The sequence below is a fragment of the Xylaria bambusicola genome (assembly GCF_022495145.1).
Source record: "Xylaria bambusicola strain CBS 139988 unplaced genomic scaffold F5B22scaffold_61, whole genome shotgun sequence".
Taxonomy (NCBI): Eukaryota; Fungi; Ascomycota; class Sordariomycetes; order Xylariales; family Xylariaceae; genus Xylaria; species Xylaria bambusicola.
Window position 1 is genome coordinate 37,590 of NW_025953614.1, and position 27,017 is coordinate 64,606.

A 27,017-nucleotide genomic window follows, 5' to 3' on the forward strand; every position below is an offset into this window, starting at 1 on the left:
CATGGCAGATCGATGAAGGCAACTATGTAGGAAGGAGACATATTCTATAGTATAGGCATCTTATCATTGTATGGATGTTGCTAACACTCTCTCATTTTTCAGCCGGCGAGTTAACAGAGAGAGAGAGAGAGAGAGAGAAAAAAAAAAAAAAAAACTCTTCAAAGAAGATTCTCAATGAGTCAGCTACTACCCGTAGTACTTACTAACTAATGGGAGAACCAAACAAGCTCTAACTGCCCGCCTCGCCTGCGTAGGTACTATTATAAGTGGAGGTAGGCATGAGAATGTATAGATTTGCATGTACATCCCACCCCTACTTGGCAGGTCGCCAAGTAGCGAACTAGTGTATGACAATCTCATATCCAAGCATAATTTAGGAACGTCCAGGAACGTCTATATCTAAATGCTTCGTCACAGCCACCGGTACCCATCTCCTCAATGGAGACTGTTAGCTGTTATTACATAGAGACCAACTGCATATTCTTCATTTCGATTACGGCTCTAAACCAACACACACTCGAAATGTGGGTGGCACAGAGTTTGGGGCACTTTCCCGCCGTCATTCGTCCTGTCTTTTTTTTATCCTCAGCGACTGGTATAACCAAGTGCACTGCCTAGTACTACCTACGCCAGGCACTGTACACTATACTACATGTAGCACAAATTTCAGAATCTCACCTGAAGCATTCATGATTGCACTAACGAATTATTCGGAAACTTAAAGCGGAAATAAACGCGACCATCCTAGTCAGCACTTCGAACTTGACACAGTGGCGCGTGGTACCGTACATCACTGGGTGTAACCCACGACCCTTTACTGCCTATTTTGACAGTAGTGCCGACTTTGTCTTTGTCAGGTATGGCTCGCCTGGGACATCTGTATACCTACTCTGACCTACCTACTCAAGGTAACGAGGAATGTTTCCTACTACGGGAGAATGTGGTTCTCTGATAGCCATTGTTCAGCAAGGACGCGCGTAGACGGAGAAGCTGGGTCAAATAGACTGGCCAACCACCCCGCTCCTTTACTCCTTTGCTCCTTTAAGTACGTCCAAAAGGTGTAGACGCCGTCGGCTGTCTTCGAGCACTGACCTACATTATGTGATGCTTTAGACTCCACACCGGCTAGAGGTCCTAGCACAGCCTCACTCATTAGCCCCGAGCAGCCCCGAGTTTACAATACCTACCTAAGTGTTACTTGGTAGTGTCAGAAGATCGCATCATGGCGAAGCTCATAACCCGAGCTCCCAGCCCCGGATAGCCGTCCCACGGTCACAACGATATCTCAGGGCCCGGTGCTGAGTTTCAACTTCAGTAGTGCATCAAGATCCCTAGGTATGCCTTTTGCGCCGTAAAGAACAACAGGACACATCCCCAATCCTGCCTGGCATTCCGTCAGCAGGTGACAGAGAGCTTATGACAAATGTCAAATACCTACCTAGGTAGGTAGCGTACATTATGCCTGGCCTCCCGGCAATGGCAGGTGCCACTGTCCCCGTTGAGACATGAACGGCCACGAGCAGGGTGTCATCAAGGTGGAAAGGCATGAATTACTCCAACCAAGGTATCGCTATCAGTCAGTACTTCGTACGGTAGGCATGCGAGTACCATTAATACAAGGAGAGCCTTGTTCTCTGCCCCCTGCTCGGTAACAAAGAAGTGTACCTATGTACTTATAAACTCCCATACACTACAGGTATCGTACTTACAGGACACATCAATAAAACACTGCTCGGTGTTGTGTTTCTAATCTATCTCACATGCAATACCACGCCATCTTACAATTTGACGGAATACTGCTGGATGGGAATTGACGCAGAGTTCGGGAGCCCGACTCACCCGGGGCGGGACGAGCTTTTAGTGTGAATCAGCTCCAAGGCCTCGGGCGCTTTCTTGACCCCGACGAAGTGGAGACGAGTATTCCAAGTGCTGTACAGTACCTAACTTCATGCTTGCTTGACATATAACCACCTAGGTATTGGGCTAACACATAAATAAGTATGTACTGTCAGCATGTGAAGACCACCCAATCCTTCAGATTCCATCTGCACTCGTCGTTGAAGCTGTCGGGGAGTAGTGGTAGACAATTACTCTTACACCCGATGCTCCGAGTTATCATATGGTCAAGATGGTGGCGTAGTCAGATCTTTATGCAGAGCTTCCTCGAACACCGAATCTCATCGAACACTTGCGTCATTGTGTTCATGAATCAATCAAGAGGGGTGTAGGGCCATTGGGGCAAAGAAAGTGGCCATTTTCAGCTCGTCGGGATTGGCAAGTCGGCCATACGGTCCTGAGACCTGTAATGTGGCAGCTTCCCGGATATCGAACCGAGAGATCGAAGCAAGGACACATGGGCGCCTACAAACTATCTGCCGAGGGCCCAGCAACTGGGAATGAATTGAGAGTCCCTCCCTCCACCAGACTGCCAGATTAGATCGTCTTGCATCCAAGGCCCAAGACCCCAAGACCCGACATTCCAGGTAAGGTAGGCTGCTTACTTGTATTTTTAGAAGGATGCTGTCATACATTCCCAAGACCTCTCAAACTCCCACAGACACCCCCTTAAAACAACCTATCAATTCCATTCCCGTGCCGGATCCTTAGCGTAAGATTAGAAACTGTGAGCCGCCTTGTGGGGTATGGAAGCGCCCAGGTTGAGGCATGCTCATAACGGTCAGCAGGCATTGTATCGTGCCTTTCCTCCCCGGCCTACCTACCAGAGCCTACCTAGACTGATATTGGAGCATGGAAACTCGATGCACAGAGTGAATGAGTGCTTACCAGTATATGAAGCGCCTAGGCAGACCAAGGTAGGGTTGTAGCTGATTATGAGGTTTTCTTATAGGTCCCTTTCAGGATTTCCAGGGTCGCTAAACGCACCATTCCCATCGAATTCCGGGCCTTCTAGGTTAGGTACTTACCTATCCCAAGAGCCACGGGGCTGGAGCCAAGCATTCTACTCACTAACACAACTGAATAGGCCCAGCTGCCCTGTACTATAGAGACACCCACCACCTACAGTACCCCTTGGACCAGTACCTATGGTTCCTAGTTAGGTACCAATTTAGTGTTGTAGTACCGGTACGCCAGGAACGCGTCAACGTCGTGTCATTTTACCCAAGTAACGATCTAGCCTACCAGTACTGCACAACGCGACAGAGATCCGAGAATACCTACCTAAGGTACAGTCCGAATCCAGATATGCCAAGCGTTCGGTAGTGAACCATTAAGTACCCATTTGTCTTTTACTTACATGTCAAGACGACGCTCTGAATCTCAGATCGGACGCTTTACGAAGTACGAGTAGGTCAGGTCACATGATTTTGAGTGGCATAATCAACTTAGCAGCCGTAGCTACCTGTATCAACCGACGAGGCTGTAGAATTGTCAGGGATAAACTTTCATCTACCCAATTATTTGAGGAACAAGTCCTTGGCGCTTCCTTCATCGACGCAAGATGAGTTCAAAGAAGAACGGGGACATTCGAGGGTTTTTCAAATCTGCTGGCGCATCCAGTTCTCAGACTCAGAAGCAGCCAGCCTCGCCAGCCTCGCCTGCACCTCTAGGCTCGGACATCTTCTCATCGCCCCAGACCCCCAAGACCCCCAAGACCCCCAAGACCCCTAAAACAGCCCCACGTGTATTCAAACGCGACGACGAGATCAAAGGGTCTGATGAGTCCGATGACGACTCAGATGATTCGTTAGGTTCAATCACCGGCGCCCTCGGTTATAGAGCCGGCCCTGCCACTCATAGGCGTGATCCTAACGTACTATCCACACCTCAGGCTAAAAGAATAGCTTCAGGCATACATCGCTCGCCTTTGACGCTACAGCCAAAGAGGCACAAGTTTGACTTGAAGGCTCTTATCAACCACTCTCGGGAGATAGAACGAACTGAGGAGAGCGTTAGGAGGGCTGACGCCTTGCTCGCCCAGACGGAGCAGGGGAGCGACGATTCGGACAACTCGGATGCCGAGAATGACCCAAAACGACTAGATGAAGTCGCCAACCACCTGTTGGCTGGTGATGACGACGAAGGAGGAAAGGGTGACAAGGTTCGCAGAGCTTTCAAGCGTTCCAAGGATGATGAGGCATCATCGCGCAAGCATTGCTACTTTTTCTCTCAAGAGGAGCCCCCCTCTAGCCCCGCCAAACATACCTTTCCACGCAAGGGCGTCGTTGGCCCCTGGAAATGTCTATCTAAATCAGGCACGAGGCGTCAGGCATTCTTAATGGGCCTGCCTTACACGTTTCTTGCCAAAGGGGAAACTCTTCCGGATGAGCTTTTCCAGTGGATCCTCGATGAGATCTGCACTGAACAGAACCTTGAGCTACGGAGACAGTATATCAACTTGGCTGAACTAAGCGAGGATAATACACACCGCCTCATTAACGATATGCGGCTTTACTCTTTGCTCGAAGTCGTCGGCGGCCCAAAATATGCTCGAGAACACAGCAAATTCAAGAGCACGGCAGAAATTCGACAAGAGTATCTCAAGCGAAATTGGACTCCTTTGGTTGCTTTCTTACAGCTACTAGAGCGAATAGCGCCGTCTCTGCAAATATCATCAGCTATCAGTGCAATCCAGCTTCTACTACGTATGAGTATGGACCCAGTTGTTTCTTCAGTTGTGCGCGAATACCATACGCGCGCAATGACAGTGCTAGTATCAAGTCTAGCAAAATCTCAATCTCAATGGAACACTGCAGTATGTCTTTGATCACTTCTATCTACCCCATTTGATTCGCGTAACACACAGCTAATCTAAGGACCAGTGTGATGCCATATGTTCGTACATCTACGAGAACATAGATGATCCCGAGCTCAAAGTCACAGCTCTTGTATCAATACCAAGCTCAAGCTCACACCTAGTTGACCTGCGGCGGCGCATAGCAGCCGAATCTTTATTCAACAAACCGGGACTAGGCCGCAAGCCTATAGACCGGTACCTCAGTTTTGAGAGGATCCGCAACCGTCTCGATGCAGACGACTTCAAGCCTACGAACAAAGCCGATTTCGACTTCGAACAGCTCAGGGCTCTCACGACGCTCATAGATATCGTCATCGACCGCGCAGATTTCATGATACGTCGCGACACAGAGAAGACCAGTGGCGCCAGGAGCTCAACACCAACACCCAAATCCAAACCTAGTATTCCGGAAGCAGAAATAGAAATACCAGAAAAGGAAGGATCGGCAGCCGCAGAGCAGCAGTTCAACGCAGAAATCGACATCCTCGCCGCCCGCGTCAAGGTCATCCACGACCGGATTCGCGACAAGGCCTCTAGGAAGAACGTGAAGCTAAGCCTCCTCGGCCTCGAAAAGCGGCTTAAATACGCAGTACGCACGAAACCGCCGCCAAAAAAGAACATCTTCGCGCTGGAGGAGACGCCAGCGACTGCCGGGGATATCAACGTGCCTAAACAGCGGGATTTCATGCGTCAGTGGGCGCAGAAGAAGAAGGATGCGTCGGCGGAGAGAGAACAACAGCAACAGCAACAGCAACAACATAGGGAAGACGATGTGCTGGAAAGGGCCGGTTACGCAGCCTCCCGTGGGCGACGGCGGGGCGCGGCGAAGAACGTGCCAGTGGCTGTGGGATAACAAATTGCGGATACCAGACGATTTGTTTGAATTGCCGTTGTAAGAGTAATAGTATATCTGTTCGGAGGTCGATTCAAGATATAAAATAATATTTGATTCAATTATGACACCTCGCCTGCAATGAGCTCCATGTAATAGCTTTCCGTATGATACAACTGACTGACTTTGTCTAACGAATACGAGCAAACAAAAAAATTTAGGACAGAACGCATTAAGACTTGTCTGGCCCTCACTGATGGGTGCATGCAGGGGTCGTCCTTGATCTCCTCCTTCTGTTTCTTCGACGGACGGGACATAACATGCTTTTTTCCACGGAATGCCTTGCTGATACCACTAGCTAGGCATCCAAGTTTCGTTTCGTTTCACTTCACTTCACTTCGCTTCTATTTCCATTACCGAGCTTCACCAGCCCCCGTCTTCACTCAACTTCAATAAGCCAGTTACTTGCACACACGAAATAAAGTGTGTAGGGAGTAAGTAAGTAAGGTTAGTGAATGGGGCGCAGGGAAGAAGGGGAAATAAGCAACCCCCAAGTTTGTTTATCAAAGGAGCCGAGTTGCCCGCCTCTCAATCGAAGAACTTGCGGTTCGGGTTCGGCCCGAACAAGGCTTTTCGCACAGCTGGTAGGGCACTCAGCTGTAGCAGTCGCAGGCGTTCCTCGAAGGTGTTGTTGATTTCGATCTTGCCGTTGCCTCCTACGATGAACACACCGCCCGATCTATTCGTGTCAGAAATGGTCAGCACATAAAGGTGAGAACGGTGGCGTGTAAAGGGGTAACATAGCAGGGACCCGAATCCAGGCCCCTCGTACAACAAGAAAAAGAGAAAACTTACGTTCCCTCTGGCAACGGGTTCTTCTCATCGAGGTTCACCTTGGAGCTCTTGCCCGTCTCCTTCTCGTACACCTTCTCGGCGTCCTTCGCAGCGTCTTTCACGGCGCCGCTATCGGCCTTGCGCGCGCGGACGACGACCTCGTCCTCGCTGAGAGCATACATGCCCTCCAGGATCAGGCCTTTCAGCACGGCCTTGTACTTGGCCTTGTCCTTGGCGGCGTCGGCGAGCTTGTTGCCGGCCTGGTCGAAGATGTCGTCGAGCAGCTCCTGGCGGGCGCCCAGGACCCGCAGACGGGTCTTGTTGGCCACCGTCGACCGCGTGATCTGCTGCGTCATCGACGCCTGCTTGAACTTCTTGGCGTAGGCGGCGTCGATGGCGTCCGTCTCCTCGCGCACCAGCTTCGACTTCTCGATGCTGAACTCCTCGTTTGCCTTGATCTCGATCTCGCGGGCCTTCTCGATTGCTTCTTGCTTGATGAAGGCTGTCATCTTCCGCAGCTCTTGCCCGACCTGTGAATTGGGGTCATTGTCTGTCAGCAAGGAGCTTCCTACTTGGACGGGGGTATATTCGTGCTTGGAGTTGAAGTGATTATTAGGAGAGTGGAGCTGCTCACCTGGTCGTCGGACAGAGCGTGGACTTGCGACATCTTGGAGGTGGGTTGGTGATGTCTGTGGTTAGGTAGAGGGTTAATAGAAGGATTTGAGATCGTTTCCTCCTAGGATCGGATCTTCTGGTCTCACGAAGGAGCTGAGTGTGTCTAGATGGTTAAATGATAAGAGGTTCGTAACAGTCTGGTAATGGCTGGAAGGCTGCTGCTGGCTGGCTGGCTGTGGTGGAGTTGCAGGTGCTAGGACAGGGCAGCTTGGAGCTCACGTCGGGTGACGCACTGCGCAAGCCACACCGGCCCAGAGACAGATCCACCGCCCGAGGTTGATAGGAGGCTGATAGGAGGTTGCTAGGTGTGGCTTCAACATGGACTCACGTGGAGCTGGATTGGTGCACAGCCACTTTCCCAAGCTCCCCCAGCTGCATGCTGCAAGCCGACGGGTGCGCCTATGCGGAATGACTTGGTGCCGGTGCTTCGGTGTTGGTCACTTGCATCGATTTACCAGATTTACAAGACACTTGAGCAGTCGCACAGTTGCACGGCCGTAGGTCACACCAACGGAGTTGTTTGGAGGGTTGTTGTTTGCAGATCAGCTGTTGTTGAAGCATGCCCATGGCTATCACTAACAAGTATTCCACCGCCAACTCACACACCTATCGCACCTGATCGTCCATCTTACACGATCCTTTTGATTCTCTATACATCATGCTTAGTCCACGGTTTATTCAAGGGAGCACTGGTTCTCTTCCTTGTTCTCCTCCTAGACTTCTATATAATAGACATTGCCTAGGTAAGGTGAGGCAGCATCACAGTGTTCCAGGACCAGCGTTTGAGCTCAAACTATTTCCATGACTTACTCCATGACTTACTACCTACGAGCTAGTGGTTATTTAGACTGCTTAATATGAAGCCCCCTAACCCATTATAGCCTTTGTACGTCACCTTCTGCTACGAGTACGACGTACCCAGGTACAAAAAGAGCAGCGTTTGTTGAGCAGTGGATATGGTGAAGGGACAGGGTAGCTTGTACCTTGTTTGTTCAGAGCTTGTTCTCTGCACGCCGCCCGCAATTCTCCAGCGTCGAACACCCACTCCACATTTATACTTACATACCTAGTACTTACATGGTCTCAAGTACCGTCCGTATCCATTTGGTCCCTGGCTGGCCTCTTCCTCCGTTCAGACTCCGTTCTACGACACCTCTAATCCCAACACATGTTGTCTCGCCTCATTTATCACTACACCACATATCTATATCGCCTGCTTTACCGCTAATACAACTTGCCGAGTGACGAACAAGCGGATCCTACCGGTTGTATTCAATCCGTGCATAATTACGCTTCAGATTAAAGCTGTGCTTCTTAGGTCCGTTCATTCTGACCAAGCGCAAGACCCCGGCGTCCAAAACCCAGCAATCCTCCCTTCGCGTACCGATTCAGAGCGTCCAACTAAAGGAGACACCCCACTACTACTAGCGCTTCGAACCACCTCGTCACGGCTCATGCGCTGCTGTCAAGACTCTCCTTTGTCTACCACCTATACCAGATGATCATTGCTTCGAGCTTCTCGCCATGGGGCTACTTGGCGGTGTGTCGCCTGCGGGCACACTCGCTGTAAGTCTCCGTTACTGCATCTGAGAATAACCAAGGTCCGTATGCATTGTCTGCTAATACTTGCTTGTTGTGTGATATAGATTGGGATAGTGGTCGGTTTGATATCCACCAGCGTTCAGTCCCTCGGCCTCACTTTGCAACGAAAATCCCACATGCTTGAAGAAGAGAAACGACCGCATGAACTACAGAGACCCCCATACCGGAGGCGGAGGTGGCAGCTAGGGATGGGCATGTTTGTCATTTCGAATGTGTTTGGAAGCTCGATACAGATTTCTACCTTACCTTTACCGGTCTTGTCAACTTTGCAGGCCGCCGGGCTTGTCTTCAACTCAATATGCGCCACCTTGATACTCAACGAGCCCTTCACGAAATGGTCCTTCTGGGGAACGGCACTTGTTGCTCTAGGGGCTGCGCTGATAGCCGTTTTCGGTGCCATACCCTCCCCAGCGCACAGCTTGTCAGAACTGCTGGAATTACTGGGAAGGTGGCAGTTCATTGTCTGGATGTCACTGCAAGCCGTGATTCTCCTCACCATTGCCTTGTCCATTGAATTCATAAATCGATTCAAGAACATCTCACAGAATCCAAAGTTTCGCCTAGCAAGAGGCCTCACCTATGGTTGCATCAGTGGAATCCTCTCCGCGCATTCCCTGCTCTTTGCCAAATCAGCTGTCGAATTAATCTTGAGAACAATTGCCGATAGCGATAACCAGTTTGTACACTGGCAGTCATGGATTCTTGTCCTAGGGCTGGTCGCCCTCGCTTTGAGCCAGCTATATTATCTTCACCGCGGCTTGAAACTAGTTTCCACATCAGTATTATACCCACTTGTATTTTGCATTTACAACATTATTGCCATTTTAGACGGCCTGATATACTTCCGCCAGACGGATCTAATTACACCCTTGCACGGCTGGCTCATTGCCCTTGGCACTACTATTTTACTTTCGGGCGTTCTAGCCTTATCATGGCGCCTCAGCGATGAGCAACACCCCCCAGCCGTGGGTCAATCATCTTTAACACCAGGATTCGGACTTGTAGAAGACACAGAAGGCGAGGATGATTCAGCAGTCGATTCTGATCTTCTTAGTGAAGAAGGGGAGACAATTCGGCCTACATATGATACATTCGCTTCCAGCCATGAGACGATACCCTTTTTATCAAACCACAAACCAGGTCAACCCTGGAATACAGAAATCTGGGACGAACTAGAGGATCAACAGCTCTCTAGGCCTAGTAGACCACGGTCAAGTACCTTGCCAACAGGTCACACACTGAGCGAGGGCACCCCGCTGCTCTCTGGGCGGCGAATACCGCCAGGTGGACCAGCTGCGCCTGCAAGTGGTTCAGGGGAGCGCCATAGCGGGGAAAGTCCACGTAGAATGTTCCGCCGCCGACGGAAATCTACGGGGTTCCCTGGATTCATAGCACGTAAGCACGACCGCCGAAGGAGCTCCTCCAACCTCGGTGTGCAAGATGCGCTGGGCGGGATCTTAAGGATGAGGTGGTGGCGGCAGGCTGGTGGAAATAGCAATAATGGCAATAGTCACCTGGACATCGCCGTCGCCAGTCCAACGGGGAGTAGTAGCGGGCAGCCTTGGATATTAAGAAGCCCGAGGAGATTGCAACGGCGTGAAGATGAGCAGCAGCTGCAACAGAGGACTTCTAGAGCAGATTCTACTAAATCACCCCGGCCCGATGAGGGACCAAGAGGTGATGACGCTGTTTGAAATATTAGATATGAAACAAAGATTAAGATTAATAGCACAGAACCAGGAGAACTGTTTTTTGGCATTTTCCATTTTGGGACGAAACCCTTTGCATTACTGATATTGGCGCCATGTGATGCGTGTCTAGATACTATACAAATTAGTGGAATATTCGCCTTGCTTTTTGGAGCGAGATAGATAGAAAATTGACTACCTACCTAGTCACCTAGACAGAACAGACAGGCAGGCAGGCAAAGCAAAGAGAAAGAGAAAGAGGTGTAAGTAAATCCACCAAATTCTCAAATATCCAGCCATTACTCTTCCAGAGAAAAATGAAAGGAATGAATAAAAAAAATCCTTCACAAACGTATTTATCAGTCGAATACGCCCCTATCAGTTGCTCCTACAATTCACCTCAATCTACCTGGAACGAACTACATATCTATCTACCTATATAGCAGAGAGCGGCCAGGAACAAACGATGTTATAATACCTCTTAAATGAGAGTTACACTTCCCAACACGATACCTACCTATCCATATACTCACAAACAAACATCATAAACCCTAGCTTCTTTTCCAAAGCAGATATAAATAACCAGCAATTTATTTCATTTCTTTGCCATATTTTTTCGCTTTTACCTTCCCGTTCTTAAATTATACCAACCCAATACATCGTCATAGATAGAATAGAATAACATGTACATATAGCGACTATTATCATGATAATTGACAGGACATACTACATATAAATATACAAGAAATGTGAATCACGTAATTTCAAATCATCAATAACTAGCAGTTACCACATATATTTTGATACAAGTCTATTGTTGACTGTTCCTGAAATCATGAAGGAGCTACGAATCCTATCTGTCCTCCATTGCTCAAGACGCATTGCACAAATATGTCACACCTGAGCGTGATAAGTATTGAATGAGCGTCGCCTCCATAGAAATCTCATCAATCTGCGATCTGAGCCGGACAGCATCCTTGCTGAAAGCGAAGAATGGGGGAGTCGCGTCCCTCTCGTGTAGATGAGCATACTTTTACAGAGAAATCCCGCGCAATACCCTGTTAGACGAACTTTTTCAAATTCCTTAGTTGACTTAAGCACTGCACTAAACTAAAATCGAAACTCGAGGAAGGCGGCTATGAAAAACCAAGTAGCAAGGAGAGATCGATACTGAATTGTATCGAGGCTTACGATGCCATATAGGTGCTGGCATCGATGCCATCCTTGGGAAATTCACTATGGTCCTGTCAGTCACACATAGATTTGAATAAGATAAGAGACATCTGCTTACGGTAGAGCCACTTCAAATCGCTTCTCAATGGCTTTGAGAACCTCCTGGTCTGCATCGGTGCTCACAAAAGATATCGCGAGACCCTTGGTACCAAAACGGCCAGCACGTCCGACACGGTGCAGGTAAGAGTCAGCATCCGCGGGAAGATCGTAGTTGATAGCTAGGTTGATACGTTCAATATCGATACCACGACCAAAGACGTCGGTTGCAACGCAAATTCGCTTGTTGAACTCTTTGAACTCCTTGTACCGTTTGATACTATGATGCATTAGGCTCCGGTCCCTCAGCTTATGTGAATTTGCTTACCGTTCCTCCTGACTCACGCCAGAATGCACTGCGATGGATGGGAAGTTGCACTCTCGGAGCAGTTTGTCAAGTTCAGTGGCACGAACAGTGCTCTTGACGAAGATGATGACTTGGTTGAATTGCAGCTCGTCAAGAAGCTCGTTCAGCTTTCGATTCTTTTCTTTCTCCTCGAGCTTGAGATAGTATTGCTGAAGACCGTGCAGTGTCAACTTGGTGTCTTCGTCGACATAATGTTCCGTGGGGTTCTGCATGAATTTGCGGCAGATGGGTTTGATGTCATCAGACAGAGTAGCGCTGAACATCATAACTTGTTTCTGGGTTGGGGTTGATCGAAAGATCTCCTGCACATCACGGCGCATATCTAAGATGGTTAGTTTAGCTCAATACAATTATATTAGTGACTTACCGATGGCGTCAAGCATCTTATCACATTCATCTAGGACGAAGATTCTAACACTTCCAAGACGAAGGAACTTGTCCCGGATCAGGGCGTTCAGACGACCGGGCGTACCCACAATGATGTGTGGGTGAGTCTCCTTGTTCTTGAGGATCTCGGCATCCTTCTGTATAGGCGTACCACCGTAGAATACACCCGTCTTGATATCCGGCATGTACTTGCTAAAACGGTTGTACTCGTTACGAATCTGGAAGGCCAGCTCTCGGGTGTGGCACATCACCAAGACTGAACACTCGCCAGCAACCGGCTCGACTTGTTGGAGGGTTGTCAAAACGAAGACGGCGGTCTTTCCTAGACCAGATTTGGCTTGGCAGATAATATCACCACCAAGAAGAGCTTGGGGAATACAGGTCTGTTGGACTGCAGGTATCGATCGATGTTAGACTAGGTTCCCAAGATGGATGCAAGAACGTAACGTAAGGGAGGTAAGGGATCGGCAAAAGGAATCGACAAAGGTCCGTCCATCGCGTCCGTCTGTGCGTCATCGTCGAGTCGCTCGCTAGGATCGCCGAAATCTATCTCGGGCCAAGATCTACCAACCAACATCGTATCAATCTTCGACGCGGGTGTCCGCGGACGGCGAGGAACTACATGTAGAAGCCGCCATCAAGCTCCCGACGCATCATGAGCCAAAAGGCAGTGATGGTCAATTGTCGTCGACAGAGGCAGATGGGTATTGAAAGCTTGCGCAAATACGTCATCTGCCTTAGGTGCGAAAGGCTTAACGAAAAGCCAGTCAGACCGTGGCCGTAGACACGAGTCTTGAGATTGCTGGAGCAGGTTTGTTCCATTTCTCCTCTGCTTCAACGTGGGGTACAAGCCAGATGATGTCGCCAAAATCACAGGCTGCCCTTGAAGGAATGCGTCCCACCATTGCCGGCTGGTGTGAATTCCTTGGATGACGATGACATGCATCGACCCATGGCTTGCGACTAGACTTGCTTGACGGACGACAGGACGGACGCTTGAGGGAGGGATAGGTGATGCTTGCTTGGTTTGGAACGTGTAAGATGTAAGACTAACCCTCCGAAGGATGCTCGAATCCGCAATCGGCGATGGCCCGAACAAGCTCGGGCTTCAGTAGGAAGTCACGGAAACCAGTGGAGTGGATGCCGACATAGGAAGCCTTCTTGTCGACATTGTTGCCGGACTGGGCAGCATCTGCCTTCTTGCCGTTAGCAGGCGCGGTGTCGTTGGTGGCCAGCTCCTCATCCGAGTAGTCGATCAGATCCTCCTCGGCAGACATGTTGATAAGTTTGTTGGGGGGGCGCGCGAGGCCGTAGAGCCTTGTAAGTATTGAAAGAGCAGGAGGAGGAAGGAGAGCCGTGCGACTCAGTAATTGATAGCAGCAGCAGCTAAAGAAGAATATATATGGATGAAGTTGTATCGGACCGACAGCAACGTGATGGTTCTGCACAAATGGAGAGGAAGGGAGAGAAGAAGAAGGAGGGTGAAAAGGCAGAGGTGGACAGACAGTGTTGACAGAGAAAGGCTAGACAGGCGAGACAGGCAAGCCGCGGAGGAGATCAGCGAGCAGGTTGGAAGGAGAAATCAGTGATGGGCTGGGCCAGGCATTGCTGGTGCTTGGAGGGACTAGTCCCGAAACGGACTAGGTGGGCTTTTGAGTCAGAAGGAAAGGCTGTGCAAAACTAACTGTAAGCAAAACTGGAAGGCGCACAGGGCAACCAACTGGTACATAGTACCTACTATGTGTACTTATTGTGGCCGCTCAGCTGTCGACAGATGGAGCTTGGTTCCCACCAGGTGCCTGCATACTGCATTCCGAGATTGGGAATGTACTTACGTAGTACAGTAGATAGGTATTGTGTGTGAAGATTATTCTACCTGCATCTCTATTCGCATCTCTATTGATGCTACATAAGTAGATGCAAAGGATATAGCAGCTAGCTGGGCTCACCTCAGGAGAACGAGTAGCTATCCGACTCATCCATGGGGAAAGCAAAGACAAATGGGTCAATCCCAAATAAGCACCTCTATTCGCGCCTATCCTATTTACACCAAGCAGCAGCATTTTTGGGATCACAACTTGGGAAAACTCCCATTTCCCACCAAAACGCCGCCGTATCTGACATCTCTAAGGATACGTCGGAACCTTTAGCTGCGCAGCCGTCCCCTACTTCTGACCAGCTAAGGCTCAACTTTACCCGCCATCTACTGACTGATCTTCGAGCCACGTCTCTCAAAAGCCAAATACGCCTTTCGCCAGCAATAAAACACACAATCTGCAAGTACTGCGATACATTGCTCGTCCCAGGTGAGACAAGTACGTCTGTGGTTGAGAACAAGAGCAAACACGGCAAGAAACCCTGGGCAGATGTCCTGGTCGTGAAATGCAACACCTGTGGCCGAGTAACGCGGTGCCCTATTCACACCCCACGCCAGAAACGCCGGCCAAACAGGATGCAAGCATCAGATAACATCCCAGAACATGCAAGCAAAAAACTAGAGCCGGTTAATAAAAATATGGACGCTGCCTGAAAGATAGCTTGAGTAATCACTTCGTCTCCCCTCGCAGTCGTGGAACTAGGCTACTGCGTATGCACTTTGCTCCGCTACCTTTCTTGTTGCATTTGCACCCCGACCAAGCTTAAAGGTTGAAGCTGGGAAGAGGCGGTCGGGCCAGCGGCACCCATGAGCATTATCAATACGAATATCAACCTATAATTTGTACTTCATAGCTCACTGTAAGCCATCCAGACTATCCACTTCCGATAAAAAATCGTGGCTAATTCGATGGCTAGGTGATAATACAGTAGGCCGAAGAAGAGGACTGATTACAGGACAACATTCAACTCCATAGGCGTCAATGCCGGTCAAGTCATCATTCGCGGTCGCCTAATTAAAAGATGAAGAAACCGAAAGGGCCAGGTCTAGATTAGGAAATAGGACTTTTCTTAAGACAACAATAGGCCCCTATTCAGTCAGAATCACTACCGGCAAGTGAACTGGATCTCTCACCGCATTCAAAATAGACAAGACCCAGCCTGGTTGAGCGACTCTAGCCACAGCACAGGTTCCATCAGTGTAAAAGGGAAGAAAAAGAATACACTCTATATCCATTGTCTACGCAAAGGCAGCGCGACACGTCCTTTGATGTCGCTAGGTCTGGGGTTCACCAACTGACCCCTAAACACGATCTGTTAGCCAAAATGCGAATCTGAAGCCTCCTCGAATCCATCTACAACGCATGGGGAGGTCTCGGCACGTTCTTGCATGGACCCCGACCTAGAGGCGTTCAGTCATGATCTAATAGATAGCAACGTTGCAGCACTATCTGGTCGGACGATCATAAAACATATCACCTAACTTAGCGGTGGCCCTCGTACTAAGCATCTTCACCGCAGTGAGGTCATTAGTAGGATATAATTAACATAAGTTGCGCTCCTCATCCACGGCGCCGTCGTGGAGACATCTATGCAATATAATATTGAAAATACATGTTCTGTGATACGTAATTCTGATAGAAGTGAATAGTCGCTTCATACACCTCCCCTCTCAAATGCTCGGCCTGCCTAAATCCATCTCATAGTCTGGTAGTTTGCTTTTACTCGAAGTATTGGGTCTTTTTGGGATGATACTGCGACTCAATATCTCTCTGAACGTGGATTCCGTCTTGGCTATGGCTCTGCAGTAGCGTCTCATGTTTTGGCTTGAATGTGCACTCCGAAACGACTTTGCTCTCTCCCGTCGTACCCAATCTTATCGAATTGTCCCTGCTGACAATACGATCTGCACTCTCGTTGAGCTCGCTGTAGTTTTGAACTCGCTTCTTCGTGCCGGAGCTACCCCATGTCCTGAGATATAAATTGTTTGGCCCTGACTTTGGGGCTCCCATGGTAGTTAGGCCTAGTTTGCTGAAAACCGGTTTCATATAGGCATTGAACAATGGTCCTAGCGTTGGAATACAGACGGCAATGATTCCTAGGTAAAGCTCGAGCGTGGCGATTTCTCCTACCTTACACAGTGACCCAGTCCAATCCGGAGAGCCTCTTGTTCTTACGGTCACAGCTGACCGCCAAGAAATAAGCGCGATAGTACTGTATGGACATCGGTCAGTATTTAACAAGCGCGGATTTGGGTGGTTACTCACACAAACCCAATACTAAACATGGCCGTGACTGTCAACTTGTCCCTGATCGACATCTTCAAGGACCAAAGTACCGGCATAGGTAGAATAAGGACAGCAAGATCAAGGAAGAAGTTTGCAGCAACCGTGGCCATATCATATATGAGCGTGTCTCGACACCACCCACCCGGCTTGGGATCCCAATACTGAGATAGAGGAACGCAGTTAGTTAGCAACAGAGGAAGAAACGTTACTATCGCATTCACAGTCAGCAATCGCCATTTTCGACCATGATGAGAAGGATATTTTGACAAAGCTCTGCAACTCGTGCTGCTTCCCGACGAGAACCGTTCGAGTTAGGAAAAGGTAATTCAGTCGACAACTTACTAATATACGCAACGACCAACGCCATCACGAAATAGTTCCAGCGCCTAAATGTTGGTGTGGTGTAAATCCTATGATACAAGCATAGCATGGACAACTTGATTGCGGCTGTCCCCAAAGTATAGGTGAATTCACTGATGAGCAACAGCTGTGGAAGAGGCGAGTTAGCTGCACTGCACGAATCCTCGTCAAGAAAATACGCACTTTGACTTGAACTGTAAGCTGCTGTAAGTTGAGCAGATAGATATGCTTTCCCAATCCATTGAAGGTGCCCCAGAAAGCCGCGCCCGTCAGAACAGACTTAGCCACCTGGCGATACGTCTTAGTCAAAGCATATTTCAAAGATATACCAAGTCGATTATGCAACTCACAAATGCGAAAATCACGAAGATGTCATCCGGATATAGCTTGCGTCTCGAGATACGCGCAGACCAGAAACGCATCAGCAGGAAGCCGATGGTTACAACGGTGAAGACGATGTCGACTACAAAGAGCTCCCTGCCACAGGCGCTGATTTGGTTGATGGTGAGCCCCATGATGGGTAGATTCGGGTCCCGGTGTCAAGTAACAGGCAACGTCAAAAACTGAATATGTATCACGATGTCGCGACGAGGATGCTGCTTAGCCTATTGAGCCTGTACGTACCTCAGCAGAGACGAGTTTCGGCTCTAGAGTGAGGAAACGAGGTAAATACTTCTCAGGTCGGATAGCGAAGTTGTTTTCAAGTTGCATTGTCTTTGTGCGGTGCTCTCTTTCAATACGATCTCCCTTTAACCTCATGTTCTTTCAATCCTCGATGAAAAGCTCCCATTGAGCTCTAGCCCCCGACACAGTGGCAAGTAACATATGCGAGGAAGTCATTGGTCATTTTCCGAGATTAAAATTAATATCTCTGCCCTGGTGAATCTGTCGCCAGATCACAGACTAAGAACTTGCTCCCAAAGCTACTGTGTTCAATAGAACCTTTTCTGCTAGAGAAGGAATCTTACCATAAGACTTAAATGGCCGTCGTCATTCCATGCCGAATCTTGACACACTACTAGTATAAACTCGTAGATTAGAAACTTATACGCTCTAATACAAGATCTAGAGCCATCTCTTTGAAGCCCCCTTTTCGGCCACGGGCCCCGGCCTCGGCCGTCATTCACCCATCCACACGGCTAATCTTAACGTTATTAGGAAACGTGGTTTCTTTGATCAACAATGGTTTCAATCTCAGGGTAGAACCTTTGCCATTGTTATGGCAAGTTTCCGATAGGAGCATCGCGCGCATGTCTGGGGTGCTGTTGCCAGCGATTTAGATGATACGAGTTTAGATATGGAGCCAGTTGGCGATGGATGTATTGCAATTGATAGATATAAAGGCTAGAAGTGTGCTATACTATGTAGGTACCTGGAGAATCCTTGAGGCCTGGAATACACTACAAACTATAGGGCCTCTGGGCTTGATGATCTGTCTCGTAGGTTTTGGATAGATGGTAAAGAGCTAGTCTCTCAAAAACGTGCATAGCTCTTGTTCTTCTCGTCCCTTCCTATTCATCCCCAGCCTCTATCACGGCGAAGCCATCTCGTGACGGAGCAAATGGAGCTCCTTCGTAGGCACATCTCGACTGGACAGAGAGCCATTGATGCACCCCCTATTGAGATGCTTGAAGAGTGCTACCCCTTGCCAGCCCTTCCGGTATCAGAGACATTCTTCGCCAAAACTTAATGGCTCCGAATCGGTACCTCCTGTGTCACGGCGCACGTGATTCGGCTGTCTGGCTGCACCATAGATAGCCACAGGAGACGTGAAGTAAACAGGATGGTAAGATACCAAATCAATTTTCTGCCACGCACACTTCCTTGAAGACCTCACTACGACCATCACGTCCCTTTGGCGCGCCCAGCCTGAGCCAGAGCCCGACGTCTCTGCGCAAACATATGCGTGTACAAGACATAGCTCGCTACAAACCCTCATCAGCACGTATTTCTCGCCATTACACAACTCATGGCCCTATTCCGCAGCGAGGGAAAAGAACAGGACAGAAAGAAACATACCTGGTATATACGACAGCAACCCCAGAAACAAATATCCCCTATAAATCGGCCCGATACCTTCTCCCTCGACAAGACCAAGGTACACGAGCGCGGCCTCGCTCAAGAACCCTACGGGGTAGAGGATTATGAAAGCGGAATACCTAACGCACTCATCAGCCCAATCAATCTATCAAATGGAAATAAAAACACAAACCTCAACCATCTCAACCCCTCCACCCTCCAACCCAATCCATTCCCCACAAACAGCGTAAAGCGCAACACATCCGCGACTCCCCAGGCCATCAAACACGCCACAAACGCGAATCGCCCAAAACCTCCGCCCTTCCTCTCATCCCCGAGAATAAGATCCGGGAAAGCCCTCATAACAGTCCAGACGACCAGATTCCGTCCGCCGACCTGGAGCGCCGCGGTCCGAGGCGAAGCCTTCACGAGTCCCAGCGCAGCATGTACAACGTCGAGGGCCGCGACGCTTTGCACAGGCGTCACGAGCTTAAATATGTCATTTCGAAGCGCGGCGGATTGAGAGGCGTGTGCGAGGATGGCGAGGGTTTGGTAGGTCCACGACAGTAGGGAGAGGGTGTTGTAGAGGAGGAGGTAGAAGGACATAATTACCAAGTAAGTACCTAGGTTATGAGTGATTGTCTGACTTATATGTCGGATTGTTATAAGGGAAATATGAGAAGGGGGGAGGAAATTAGGATAGAGGAATAAGTTTGGTAAGCAATGAGGTGAGTACTTAGTTAGGATCGTGAAATGACTCGTTGAGACTGTCGGTTGGAGAAATGTCTATTCCTACTACGTAAGTAGAGACCCGCAAATATCAATCCGCCAACGTCCAGCACATGGCATCCTTTCCACCATTGAGATAAAAAAACAGATGCCCGAGTAACAATGAGAACACAAATTACTCGATACCCACTAACTCCCGAGTATAAAACTACGCTGGCCATCCATGGGTCGCACATAGACGCGCACTTTGCGACCAATATACATGATCGTCATACTACGAGATGGATGAATAGCATGTAAACAAGACCTAAATCCCATCAAATTGAGAGAAACAAAAAGGTCCTATAAATATTGCCCAAGCTCACTTGAACAGGAACAGGAACAGGAGTACATAGCGAGACAACGCACAAACATTATTTATTTATTTATTTTTTTCGTGGCACCACTGTATGTGATTCTCATCATTCTTGTAATCGTCTGTCTTCACCTATGGACTCAAGACAAGATATCGAATGTAGTCCATCACCCACACAGGGCCCTCAAGCACAGCAAACAACAGTTCACGTTTATTTTCCATTCGTACCCGCGATCCTATTCCTCGAAGACACACGAAGTCGTCTTGTACCTCTAAGATCTATCGAGTAAGCACCGCCACCAGACAAGCAACAAGGGAGCCGTATATCGTTCGCTAAAGGTATGACCATAGTTCGTCCACTAAACACCTCACCACCTAAAGTACCAGCAATAACTGTGTCGAAGGGGTAATCTTTTATTTCTGATCGGGCTGTTGATGTTCTTTAGCCGACTCCTCGCCTAGGACTTTGCTGGCCGCCATAAACCTATCCTCGAGTTAAAATATGCTCCCTTATCTCAAACGAGCTTCGCAGTGACATGGGGCTATAAGCAGTAACTATAACAAAGGGCTATGAAACGAAAAAAGCAATAGGTCCTTTACAGCTTGATTTCGCATGGAACGAGGTGGAACAGGAGAAAATGTGATGAACCAGACAGGGGTGAAAGTCAATACTCACATCGCGCCATGCCAGCTACCCAGTCCCCTCATGGCATCTGCCTGTCCACTCGTCATGCGCAGGAGGTTTTCCGTGTCTGCTAAATTCGCAGAAAGCTGTGCTAATTGCGAGTGTAGATGTGTCTATGTTTTTGTTCCACAGCTGTCAGAAGATGGCTGGTCTAGAAACAATGAGACAAGGCGAGCATGTTGCAATGCTTTTGGCATGTCGGGACCCCATTTCACAGTTGAATTTCATTTTCTGACGCTCAACTTAATGGCATGGTAGTTGTCTCCAGCCGTTTTTTTGGGACAAATCGGAGAAATGGATGGAAGACATGAACCAACAGGCGAACCAAACGGACATTGAGAACAGGTCTAAAGATGATAGGACGACGGATGAAATCAGGGAGAAGTCGCACTCACTAATTGTCTCGCCTTAACCACTCCTCCCGAGGCCTGCGGCGCCATAGAAGGTCTCGTCGTACCTCCACTGCCGCCCATGTTGCCGCCACGACTCGCCATACCTACCCCTATCTTTCACACTTTTCTTCTTCCCTGTCAACGCTGAATATGACTATCGCGTATTCGGCTAGAACCCCGCGCAGTAGCTCGCAGTGTAAATAGGGGGGCGGTGCGAGCCGGATCGAACGATAAAGCAGGGAGGTAGGTAGATAGACAGACAAACAGACAGAGAGAGGGTATCGGAATGCGTCTGCTTTCTGCACCGGAAATTGGGGTAGACACCACAGCAGCAACACAAAGCACACCCCAAAAGATACGCAGGGCGAGAAAGTGGATGTATAATTCGTCAGGAACCGCAGAGCACCGGGGACGTTGATCTCGTGCCAAGCCCAAGTTCGTATGTAGGTATCCGTCGGGTGGGTGTCGAGTCCTTCCCTTCCTTTCACACTGGAAAGAGATACCGTGCTCAGCAATAAATTTCTTCCCGAGGATTCCCCCCCGGTGCTAATCCACACCCGCACACGCACACGCACACGCACACGCGGCGTCGTAGATAGTAAGGAGCAAGTGTCGTCTCGTGATTTGATGGGATCTGCGGGAAGGGCTGTATGAGATGCGCAGGCTCCCTCACGATGTTCCGGTGGCGGGCAGCTAACGCGTCTTTGCTTGCTTCAATGCGACGCAGCCAAGACTTTCAGCCCTAATCCTAGAGTCTTGCTTCGCAGCCCTTCGCTTCAGTCTGTACCTCTATTGCTTCTTTCAGGCAATACTCCCATAGACGGGAATACGTGGCGTTGACTCCTCAATCTCTGCTCCCCCAGCTGCACTGCAATACGCGGGCGAGGGGCTTTGTCTCGTGCTGTACGGTACAGCACAGGATGAAGCAGCTCGTATAGTGACGCGTTGCGGTCCTCGACGTCTTGGCGTCAGTGTTATAAAGCAGACAAGAGAAGGCAGGCTGGGCTTCGTAGGTACAGATAGACCAGAAGCGGTGCGTATTGTCGTGCCACAGCAGAGACGGCTAGCAAATATCGAGGAGCTGCCGTAGTTGTAGTTGTATGTAACGGAGATCTAAGACATCAACACCCGGTCAACACTAGATAGATTACGACGCTTGTCGGACGGCATGAAAAAGGAGCGTGGGGGGAAAGACGCCTCACGTCATGCCACTGGCTGTTTCGATGTTTTGAGAGCGATCCGGCTAAGTTGATGTGCATGCAGAGATGGTGAGATGTCGGAACTTATCTGTACCTAGGTAGACTGTTAGGTATGTAGGCAGGCTCTGAGCTGTCCCATCCATACCAAACCCCCACTACACACTGCACGCTACAGGCGGGGTAATATACACTCACTACAGTGACCACGCCTCAGACCTACTACCTGTCCGCTTGATAGAAACTGGAGAGAAGAACCCATCATTGGAACCCTCTCTATTGTGACGGAAATTTAGCTATATGTCCTTATGATTACCTACCTACTACTAGGTAGGTAGGCAACAAGCCCAGCCATGATAGATGACGAAGCTGCAATACGAGTCATGTCACTAGATTGGTGTACCCAAGCCTACTACCATTCCATCTTAAACATTCTTTCATATCAAAGACGCTACAAAACTCGGCCAGCGATGGAAAACGGGAAACCAAAGGGGGGGTTCCTAAATAGATAAAAAATGACAATCACGTCCATGAGTCAAATTGAAGTAGTCACAAGTGAGATTGCATTGAGCTTGGCACCATTGTGTCATTTTACCCCGTCGCCATGATAAGCTTGTAGCTTGTATCCTCCCTCCTTACTCGCGAACTGATGCTTTCATACCACTGAACTGCCTGCACCGAGTTTGCCCAGGTACCTCTCTGGTACACTCTCTGGCATGGTTGTGACATCTTGATCCGTGTCGCTTGCAAAATATCTCGCCCTCCTTCGGTACAGCATTAATTGTTCCCATTATTGTAGCCCTGCCCCTCTAGCTATAGTCGAGAGCATCCCCATGATATTAAACTCCACCTGACACGAGAAAAGGGGTCATGGAAATAGTGCTCTTCCAGTAGGCAAGCTTCGTCATTAATATACCAGAATTATGTTTTAAGCTTCTCCATTCGGTGTCTGCTTCCGTAAATAAGAACCCCAGCATCTGGCGCCGTCTTCCCGCTCAATTTCTGGCTAGCAACCCACATGGTAGGTTTTCTAACCCTATTTCCCTTTTCCTTTTTTTAAAAACGCTTGGGCTGGCAAACCAACCCCATTCGACAAGATTCAAATCAATCATGATGCGGAGCTGCGAGGACTAGGAACAGGCTTGTAGGCACTCCAGTACCCTTGCTGATTATACACACCACTGCCGCCTTCCCCATCCCACCCGACCTGGTCATTGTCGTCACACACTCCTTCGCTACGCCTCCAAGCCTTGCGATGCGAGTTTCTTGGGAACCTTGGTTTGTCTGAGTCGATATTCCGGAGTCCAGCGCTGCAAGGTGAAATGGAACCTTCTCTCTAGAGAAAAGTGATACAAAGGAGAAACAAGTATATGCGTTTCGAATGAATAGAAGAGAGCCCGCATCCCAATGCAATATTACCAGAAATAAATAACAACTGTCTTGTCGTATCAAATGCCTATGTACGTGACTCTCTTCAACCGAATAGAATTAATGTGTCATAAAGGTGGTAATCCAAACTGAAGCCCTCTAAACCGGTATGTATGCGCCGTCGTCCGAATGACTCAAAAATTTAGAAATCGTCGTGACTTTTGATTGCTTGGTAGGGCAGCCACGGCCGCCTGCAGATTTCCGCTCGCTCGGCCGCCGAGACCTCGTCCACTTCCCCAATTGCTGGTCCTTGACGGCTCGCAGTTGCGTGCCCTAGAATATTCGGGCCATTACCGAGTGCCCAAGGGAGGTCGCGGTCCCAGACTACTCTGGCTACTATGCGCCGAAGGCTCCGAGCCTAGGTTTGTGGAATCACCACTCCCCGCGCTGGCACTCGCACTGCCGGTCAGACTTCGCATGGGTTTCACGTGGGGTGGTTGGAGAGTGCTCACCCCGACTCGTTGCTCAACCTGCTGCGGTGCTACGGTATTGCCGTGGCCAGGGGGGTACCGAGGAATGGGTTGCTGCATTCCATTAGGAGGAGATGGGCGCCCGTTTCCACCACGCATGGAAGGTGTGTATGGGTTTCCTGGCGACTGACTAATCCGTCTAGGGTATGCACCATTCATGCCCGGTCCATTCTGGAACTCCTGTAGGTGAGAGGTTGTCAAAGAATTTGACCTTGACCCTGCATGAATTTGTCCCCGGTCGACATTACCGTACCGATTGGAAGAGTAACTCATCATAGGATCATCCAAGATGTTCTCGTGTAGATTAGGGATGGAATTTATGATTTGACTTGAGCGGTTCCTCCCAAAACTAGGTCGAAATCGGTTACCCCTTGATGATATGCCATTTTCGCGCCCATTGAGGTGACCCGAGCGGATCTCATTCTGATTTGGTGGCGGCTTCGAACGGTTCTTCCTGGATGTGACGCTCATCATATCGAAATTATCGGGGTCAATCATGGGCGCCCCGGGAGTTGCACTCGTGTCGAAATAATCGTCGTCCTCATCTTCGTCATCGTACATGCCGGCACCATTCCGCATGAGAGGAGCACGCCTCCGTGGTCCTCCATAGCCACCTCGACGCATGCGCATTTCTTGCTCTTTTAGATCCAACTCACGCTGACGCAATTGGAACTCCCTCTCTCTTAATGCGACATCCGACGTCTCTCCGGGATAGGTCCCACCATTGGCTCCCTCTGCGTCATCATAAACCACCAAGTGACTAAATTCTCCCAAGTCGTTATCTTCGAAGGATCCGCGTCTCGAAGGCTGTCTCGGATAACCATTAGGCGTGCCGTTCATAGAAGGGCGCTGTCCATTTGGAGGACCGCCGTTCGGAGGGGGGCGGCGCATGCCAGGAGGCGGCGGGCCCCCAAAGTTAGACGATTGCCTCGGCCGAGGTCGAGGCATCCCGTTTCCATTGGGCATAGGACGTGGGGGACCACCTGATGAGATTCGAGGCATCGGGGACGAAGATGACGGTGAGCCAGGCGCAGGCGAAAGTCCATTAATCTCCTTAGGTCTGGTTTGGTTCACCGTGTTTATATTGTGAAAAATTGCATATAGAGTCTCAATGCGAGGCAACTTCATCCCCAACTTCTCTGCCAATTTAATGGGAGAGCCGAGAAACGTTTCTACTTCCATCGGTCGCCTCGCAATGTAGTCTTGCCACATGATACTGGTGGCCTCAGAAGGTTGACTTAGATCCTTGATCGTCCTGTCCTTAAAGTCGGCACTAAGTGCACACCCCTCGGCTTTCGCAAGACTTATCAATTCATCAATGACATCGGAAACCATCTGCCGAACCCCTGGCTTCTCTAGAAGCGCAGCGTGTGAGGGGGTTTCGAAGATAACGCTAGCGGGATGGAATGCGATAGGCCTACAAAGTTAGTTGATGCGTTTTTTTTGGAAGAGGTGGGGGTGGGAGAGTGAGCAGCCAAGCTTACCCAATTACTCGTTCAAATTGTTGCTGTCGGATGTTTTTCGAGACTTTACAATCCACCTGACCTGAACTCAAAGTCATTGCAAGAGCCTGAGCCATATCTTCTTGAATCGTTAAAGGAATATTGTTGTTTTTGTTTGCTGGTCCAACCCAGATCTCAGTGGAACCGCTGTGCTCAAATTCACTTGTTCCTAATTGCGATATCTCGGCATTGGAAACGAGAGATAATACAACATTGGTCGGAAATCGTTCTTCAATGGTGGCTTCTACACCAAGGGTATGAGTAGTATTTACTAAAATGCATGTGTGCTGGGGCGTAACGACAGAATCAATGACGGCGGCGATGTCGTAAATGTCAGGCAGCGCTTTTATACAGACAATGACGTAATCATATGCGCCACCTTTGTTCTGTGCGGCTTCTTCTGGTGTCCTAACCACTGCATAATGCGAAGCTTTGGGTCAGAGATACTCCAAGAAATTTAAAAGTATGGGAAGCATACCGTGTCGCGGCTTGAAGCGCTCGTTACCGAAGGTTGCCGACCTAGTAATGAATTAGATAGGTTTGTTTATGGAGAGAACAGGGCCTGCTTACTTGAAAGATATGCCGTATTGGTAGACGCTCTCGAATCCCGACTTCCACACAAGCGTCACATCGCAGGCGTTCGTGGCTTGTAGCCTCCATGATAGAAACGCAGAAACAGCATTACCTCCAACTGAACATACTTGCATCAGCTCAGATTCCTCCATGACAGCGCTTCGCACGGCTGGCGTGGCAGATGGCACGGGGTCGTCAAGCCCGCTCCAAAGATGGCAACGTAAACGAGTGTGTTAAAGGAGGGAAAATTTGGGATACTACGACGTCGACATAGGAACACGCGGGCACCTTCAAAGGTAGCACGAGAGGGGGGTGGGCGGCGCAAGGCCTTCTTAAAAGCAGTTCAGAGAGCGGGATGGGGACAAACGAATAACACGCACCAGATAGAATCTTTAGACGGGGCGCCACGGGAGCCATGATGGGCTACCAAATGAGGATTAGTGGTCAACGAACTAGAGATAGTCGTGTTTCTGTGGTGTGAGTGGGTGACAACGGTGTGTCGGAATGGCCACCCTAGCCGAGATAGAGGCGCTTGTCTGACTGCGTCTTCAGCCCCCAGTCGCGAAGATGCGGGTGCAACGCCTCCCAATGATTACGTCCAATTCCCTGCCCAGACTCTGGAAACCAGTCGTCCAAGCCGTCAAGAATTGCAGGCTGTCCGCTTTCGGCAACCGTAGTATTTAATAGTCGGAAAGGAACTAGACAGATGCAGGCTTGAGTTATCGTCAGGCGTCG

At 49.4% G+C, this 27,017-nt stretch overlaps 8 protein-coding genes across 8 annotated transcripts; 3 read left to right on the plus strand and 5 right to left on the minus strand.

Annotated features, from left to right (window-relative positions):
• The first annotated feature begins 3,187 nt into the window (after positions 1–3,187).
• Positions 3,188–5,660, plus strand: F5B22DRAFT_474412 (uncharacterized protein). The gene is made up of 3 exons (XM_047972187.1): positions 3,188–3,306; positions 3,358–4,714; positions 4,782–5,660. Exons 2-3 carry the CDS (start codon positions 3,461–3,463, stop codon positions 5,607–5,609), a joined length of 2,082 nt encoding a protein of 693 aa, XP_047826392.1. The 5' UTR covers positions 3,188–3,306; positions 3,358–3,460; the 3' UTR covers positions 5,610–5,660.
• A 380-nt stretch (positions 5,661–6,040) lies between these two features.
• On the minus strand, positions 6,041–7,293 carry F5B22DRAFT_474330 (ATPase, V1/A1 complex, subunit E). The gene is made up of 3 exons (XM_047972186.1): positions 7,057–7,293; positions 6,444–6,952; positions 6,041–6,327 (listed from the first exon to the last, which is right to left on the minus strand). Exons 1-3 carry the CDS (start codon positions 7,087–7,089, stop codon positions 6,177–6,179), a joined length of 693 nt encoding a protein of 230 aa, XP_047826393.1. The 5' UTR covers positions 7,090–7,293; the 3' UTR covers positions 6,041–6,176.
• Positions 7,294–8,807: 1,514 nt separating this feature from the next.
• F5B22DRAFT_624903 (magnesium transporter NIPA-domain-containing protein) lies at positions 8,808–10,747 on the plus strand. The gene has a single exon (XM_047976149.1). The coding sequence runs from the start codon at positions 8,888–8,890 to the stop codon at positions 10,391–10,393; it is 1,506 nt and encodes a 501-aa protein (XP_047826394.1). The 5' UTR covers positions 8,808–8,887; the 3' UTR covers positions 10,394–10,747.
• An 827-nt stretch (positions 10,748–11,574) lies between these two features.
• F5B22DRAFT_639389 (ATP-dependent RNA helicase SUB2) lies at positions 11,575–13,687 on the minus strand (the record flags this gene model as incomplete). The annotated part of the gene is made up of 5 exons (XM_047977710.1): positions 11,575–11,623; positions 11,679–11,936; positions 11,985–12,345; positions 12,391–12,801; positions 13,465–13,687. The coding sequence occupies 5 exons, from the start codon at positions 13,685–13,687 to the stop codon at positions 11,575–11,577; spliced, it is 1,302 nt and encodes a 433-aa protein (XP_047826395.1).
• Positions 13,688–14,223: 536 nt separating this feature from the next.
• Positions 14,224–15,150, plus strand: F5B22DRAFT_474693 (RNAse P Rpr2/Rpp21/SNM1 subunit domain-containing protein). The gene has a single exon (XM_047972189.1). It carries the CDS (start codon positions 14,392–14,394, stop codon positions 14,938–14,940), a length of 549 nt encoding a protein of 182 aa, XP_047826396.1. The 5' UTR covers positions 14,224–14,391; the 3' UTR covers positions 14,941–15,150.
• A 711-nt stretch (positions 15,151–15,861) lies between these two features.
• Positions 15,862–17,448, minus strand: F5B22DRAFT_660668 (uncharacterized protein; the record flags this gene model as incomplete). Its single annotated transcript, XM_047980312.1, has 5 exons — positions 15,862–16,499; positions 16,553–16,781; positions 16,916–17,060; positions 17,117–17,221; positions 17,284–17,448. The coding sequence occupies 5 exons, from the start codon at positions 17,446–17,448 to the stop codon at positions 16,007–16,009; spliced, it is 1,137 nt and encodes a 378-aa protein (XP_047826397.1). The 3' UTR covers positions 15,862–16,006.
• A 789-nt stretch (positions 17,449–18,237) lies between these two features.
• Positions 18,238–19,720, minus strand: F5B22DRAFT_624910 (PTPLA-domain-containing protein). Its single transcript, XM_047976150.1, has 3 exons — positions 19,146–19,720; positions 18,953–19,092; positions 18,238–18,858 (listed from the first exon to the last, which is right to left on the minus strand). Exons 1-3 carry the CDS (start codon positions 19,556–19,558, stop codon positions 18,779–18,781), a joined length of 633 nt encoding a protein of 210 aa, XP_047826398.1. The 5' UTR covers positions 19,559–19,720; the 3' UTR covers positions 18,238–18,778.
• Positions 19,721–24,027: 4,307 nt separating this feature from the next.
• F5B22DRAFT_650982 (ketopantoate reductase PanE/ApbA-domain-containing protein) lies at positions 24,028–26,434 on the minus strand (the record flags this gene model as incomplete). The annotated part of the gene is made up of 4 exons (XM_047979397.1): positions 24,028–25,624; positions 25,692–26,124; positions 26,188–26,228; positions 26,280–26,434. 4 exons carry the CDS (start codon positions 26,432–26,434, stop codon positions 24,028–24,030), a joined length of 2,226 nt encoding a protein of 741 aa, XP_047826399.1.
• Positions 26,435–27,017: the final 583 nt, after the last annotated feature.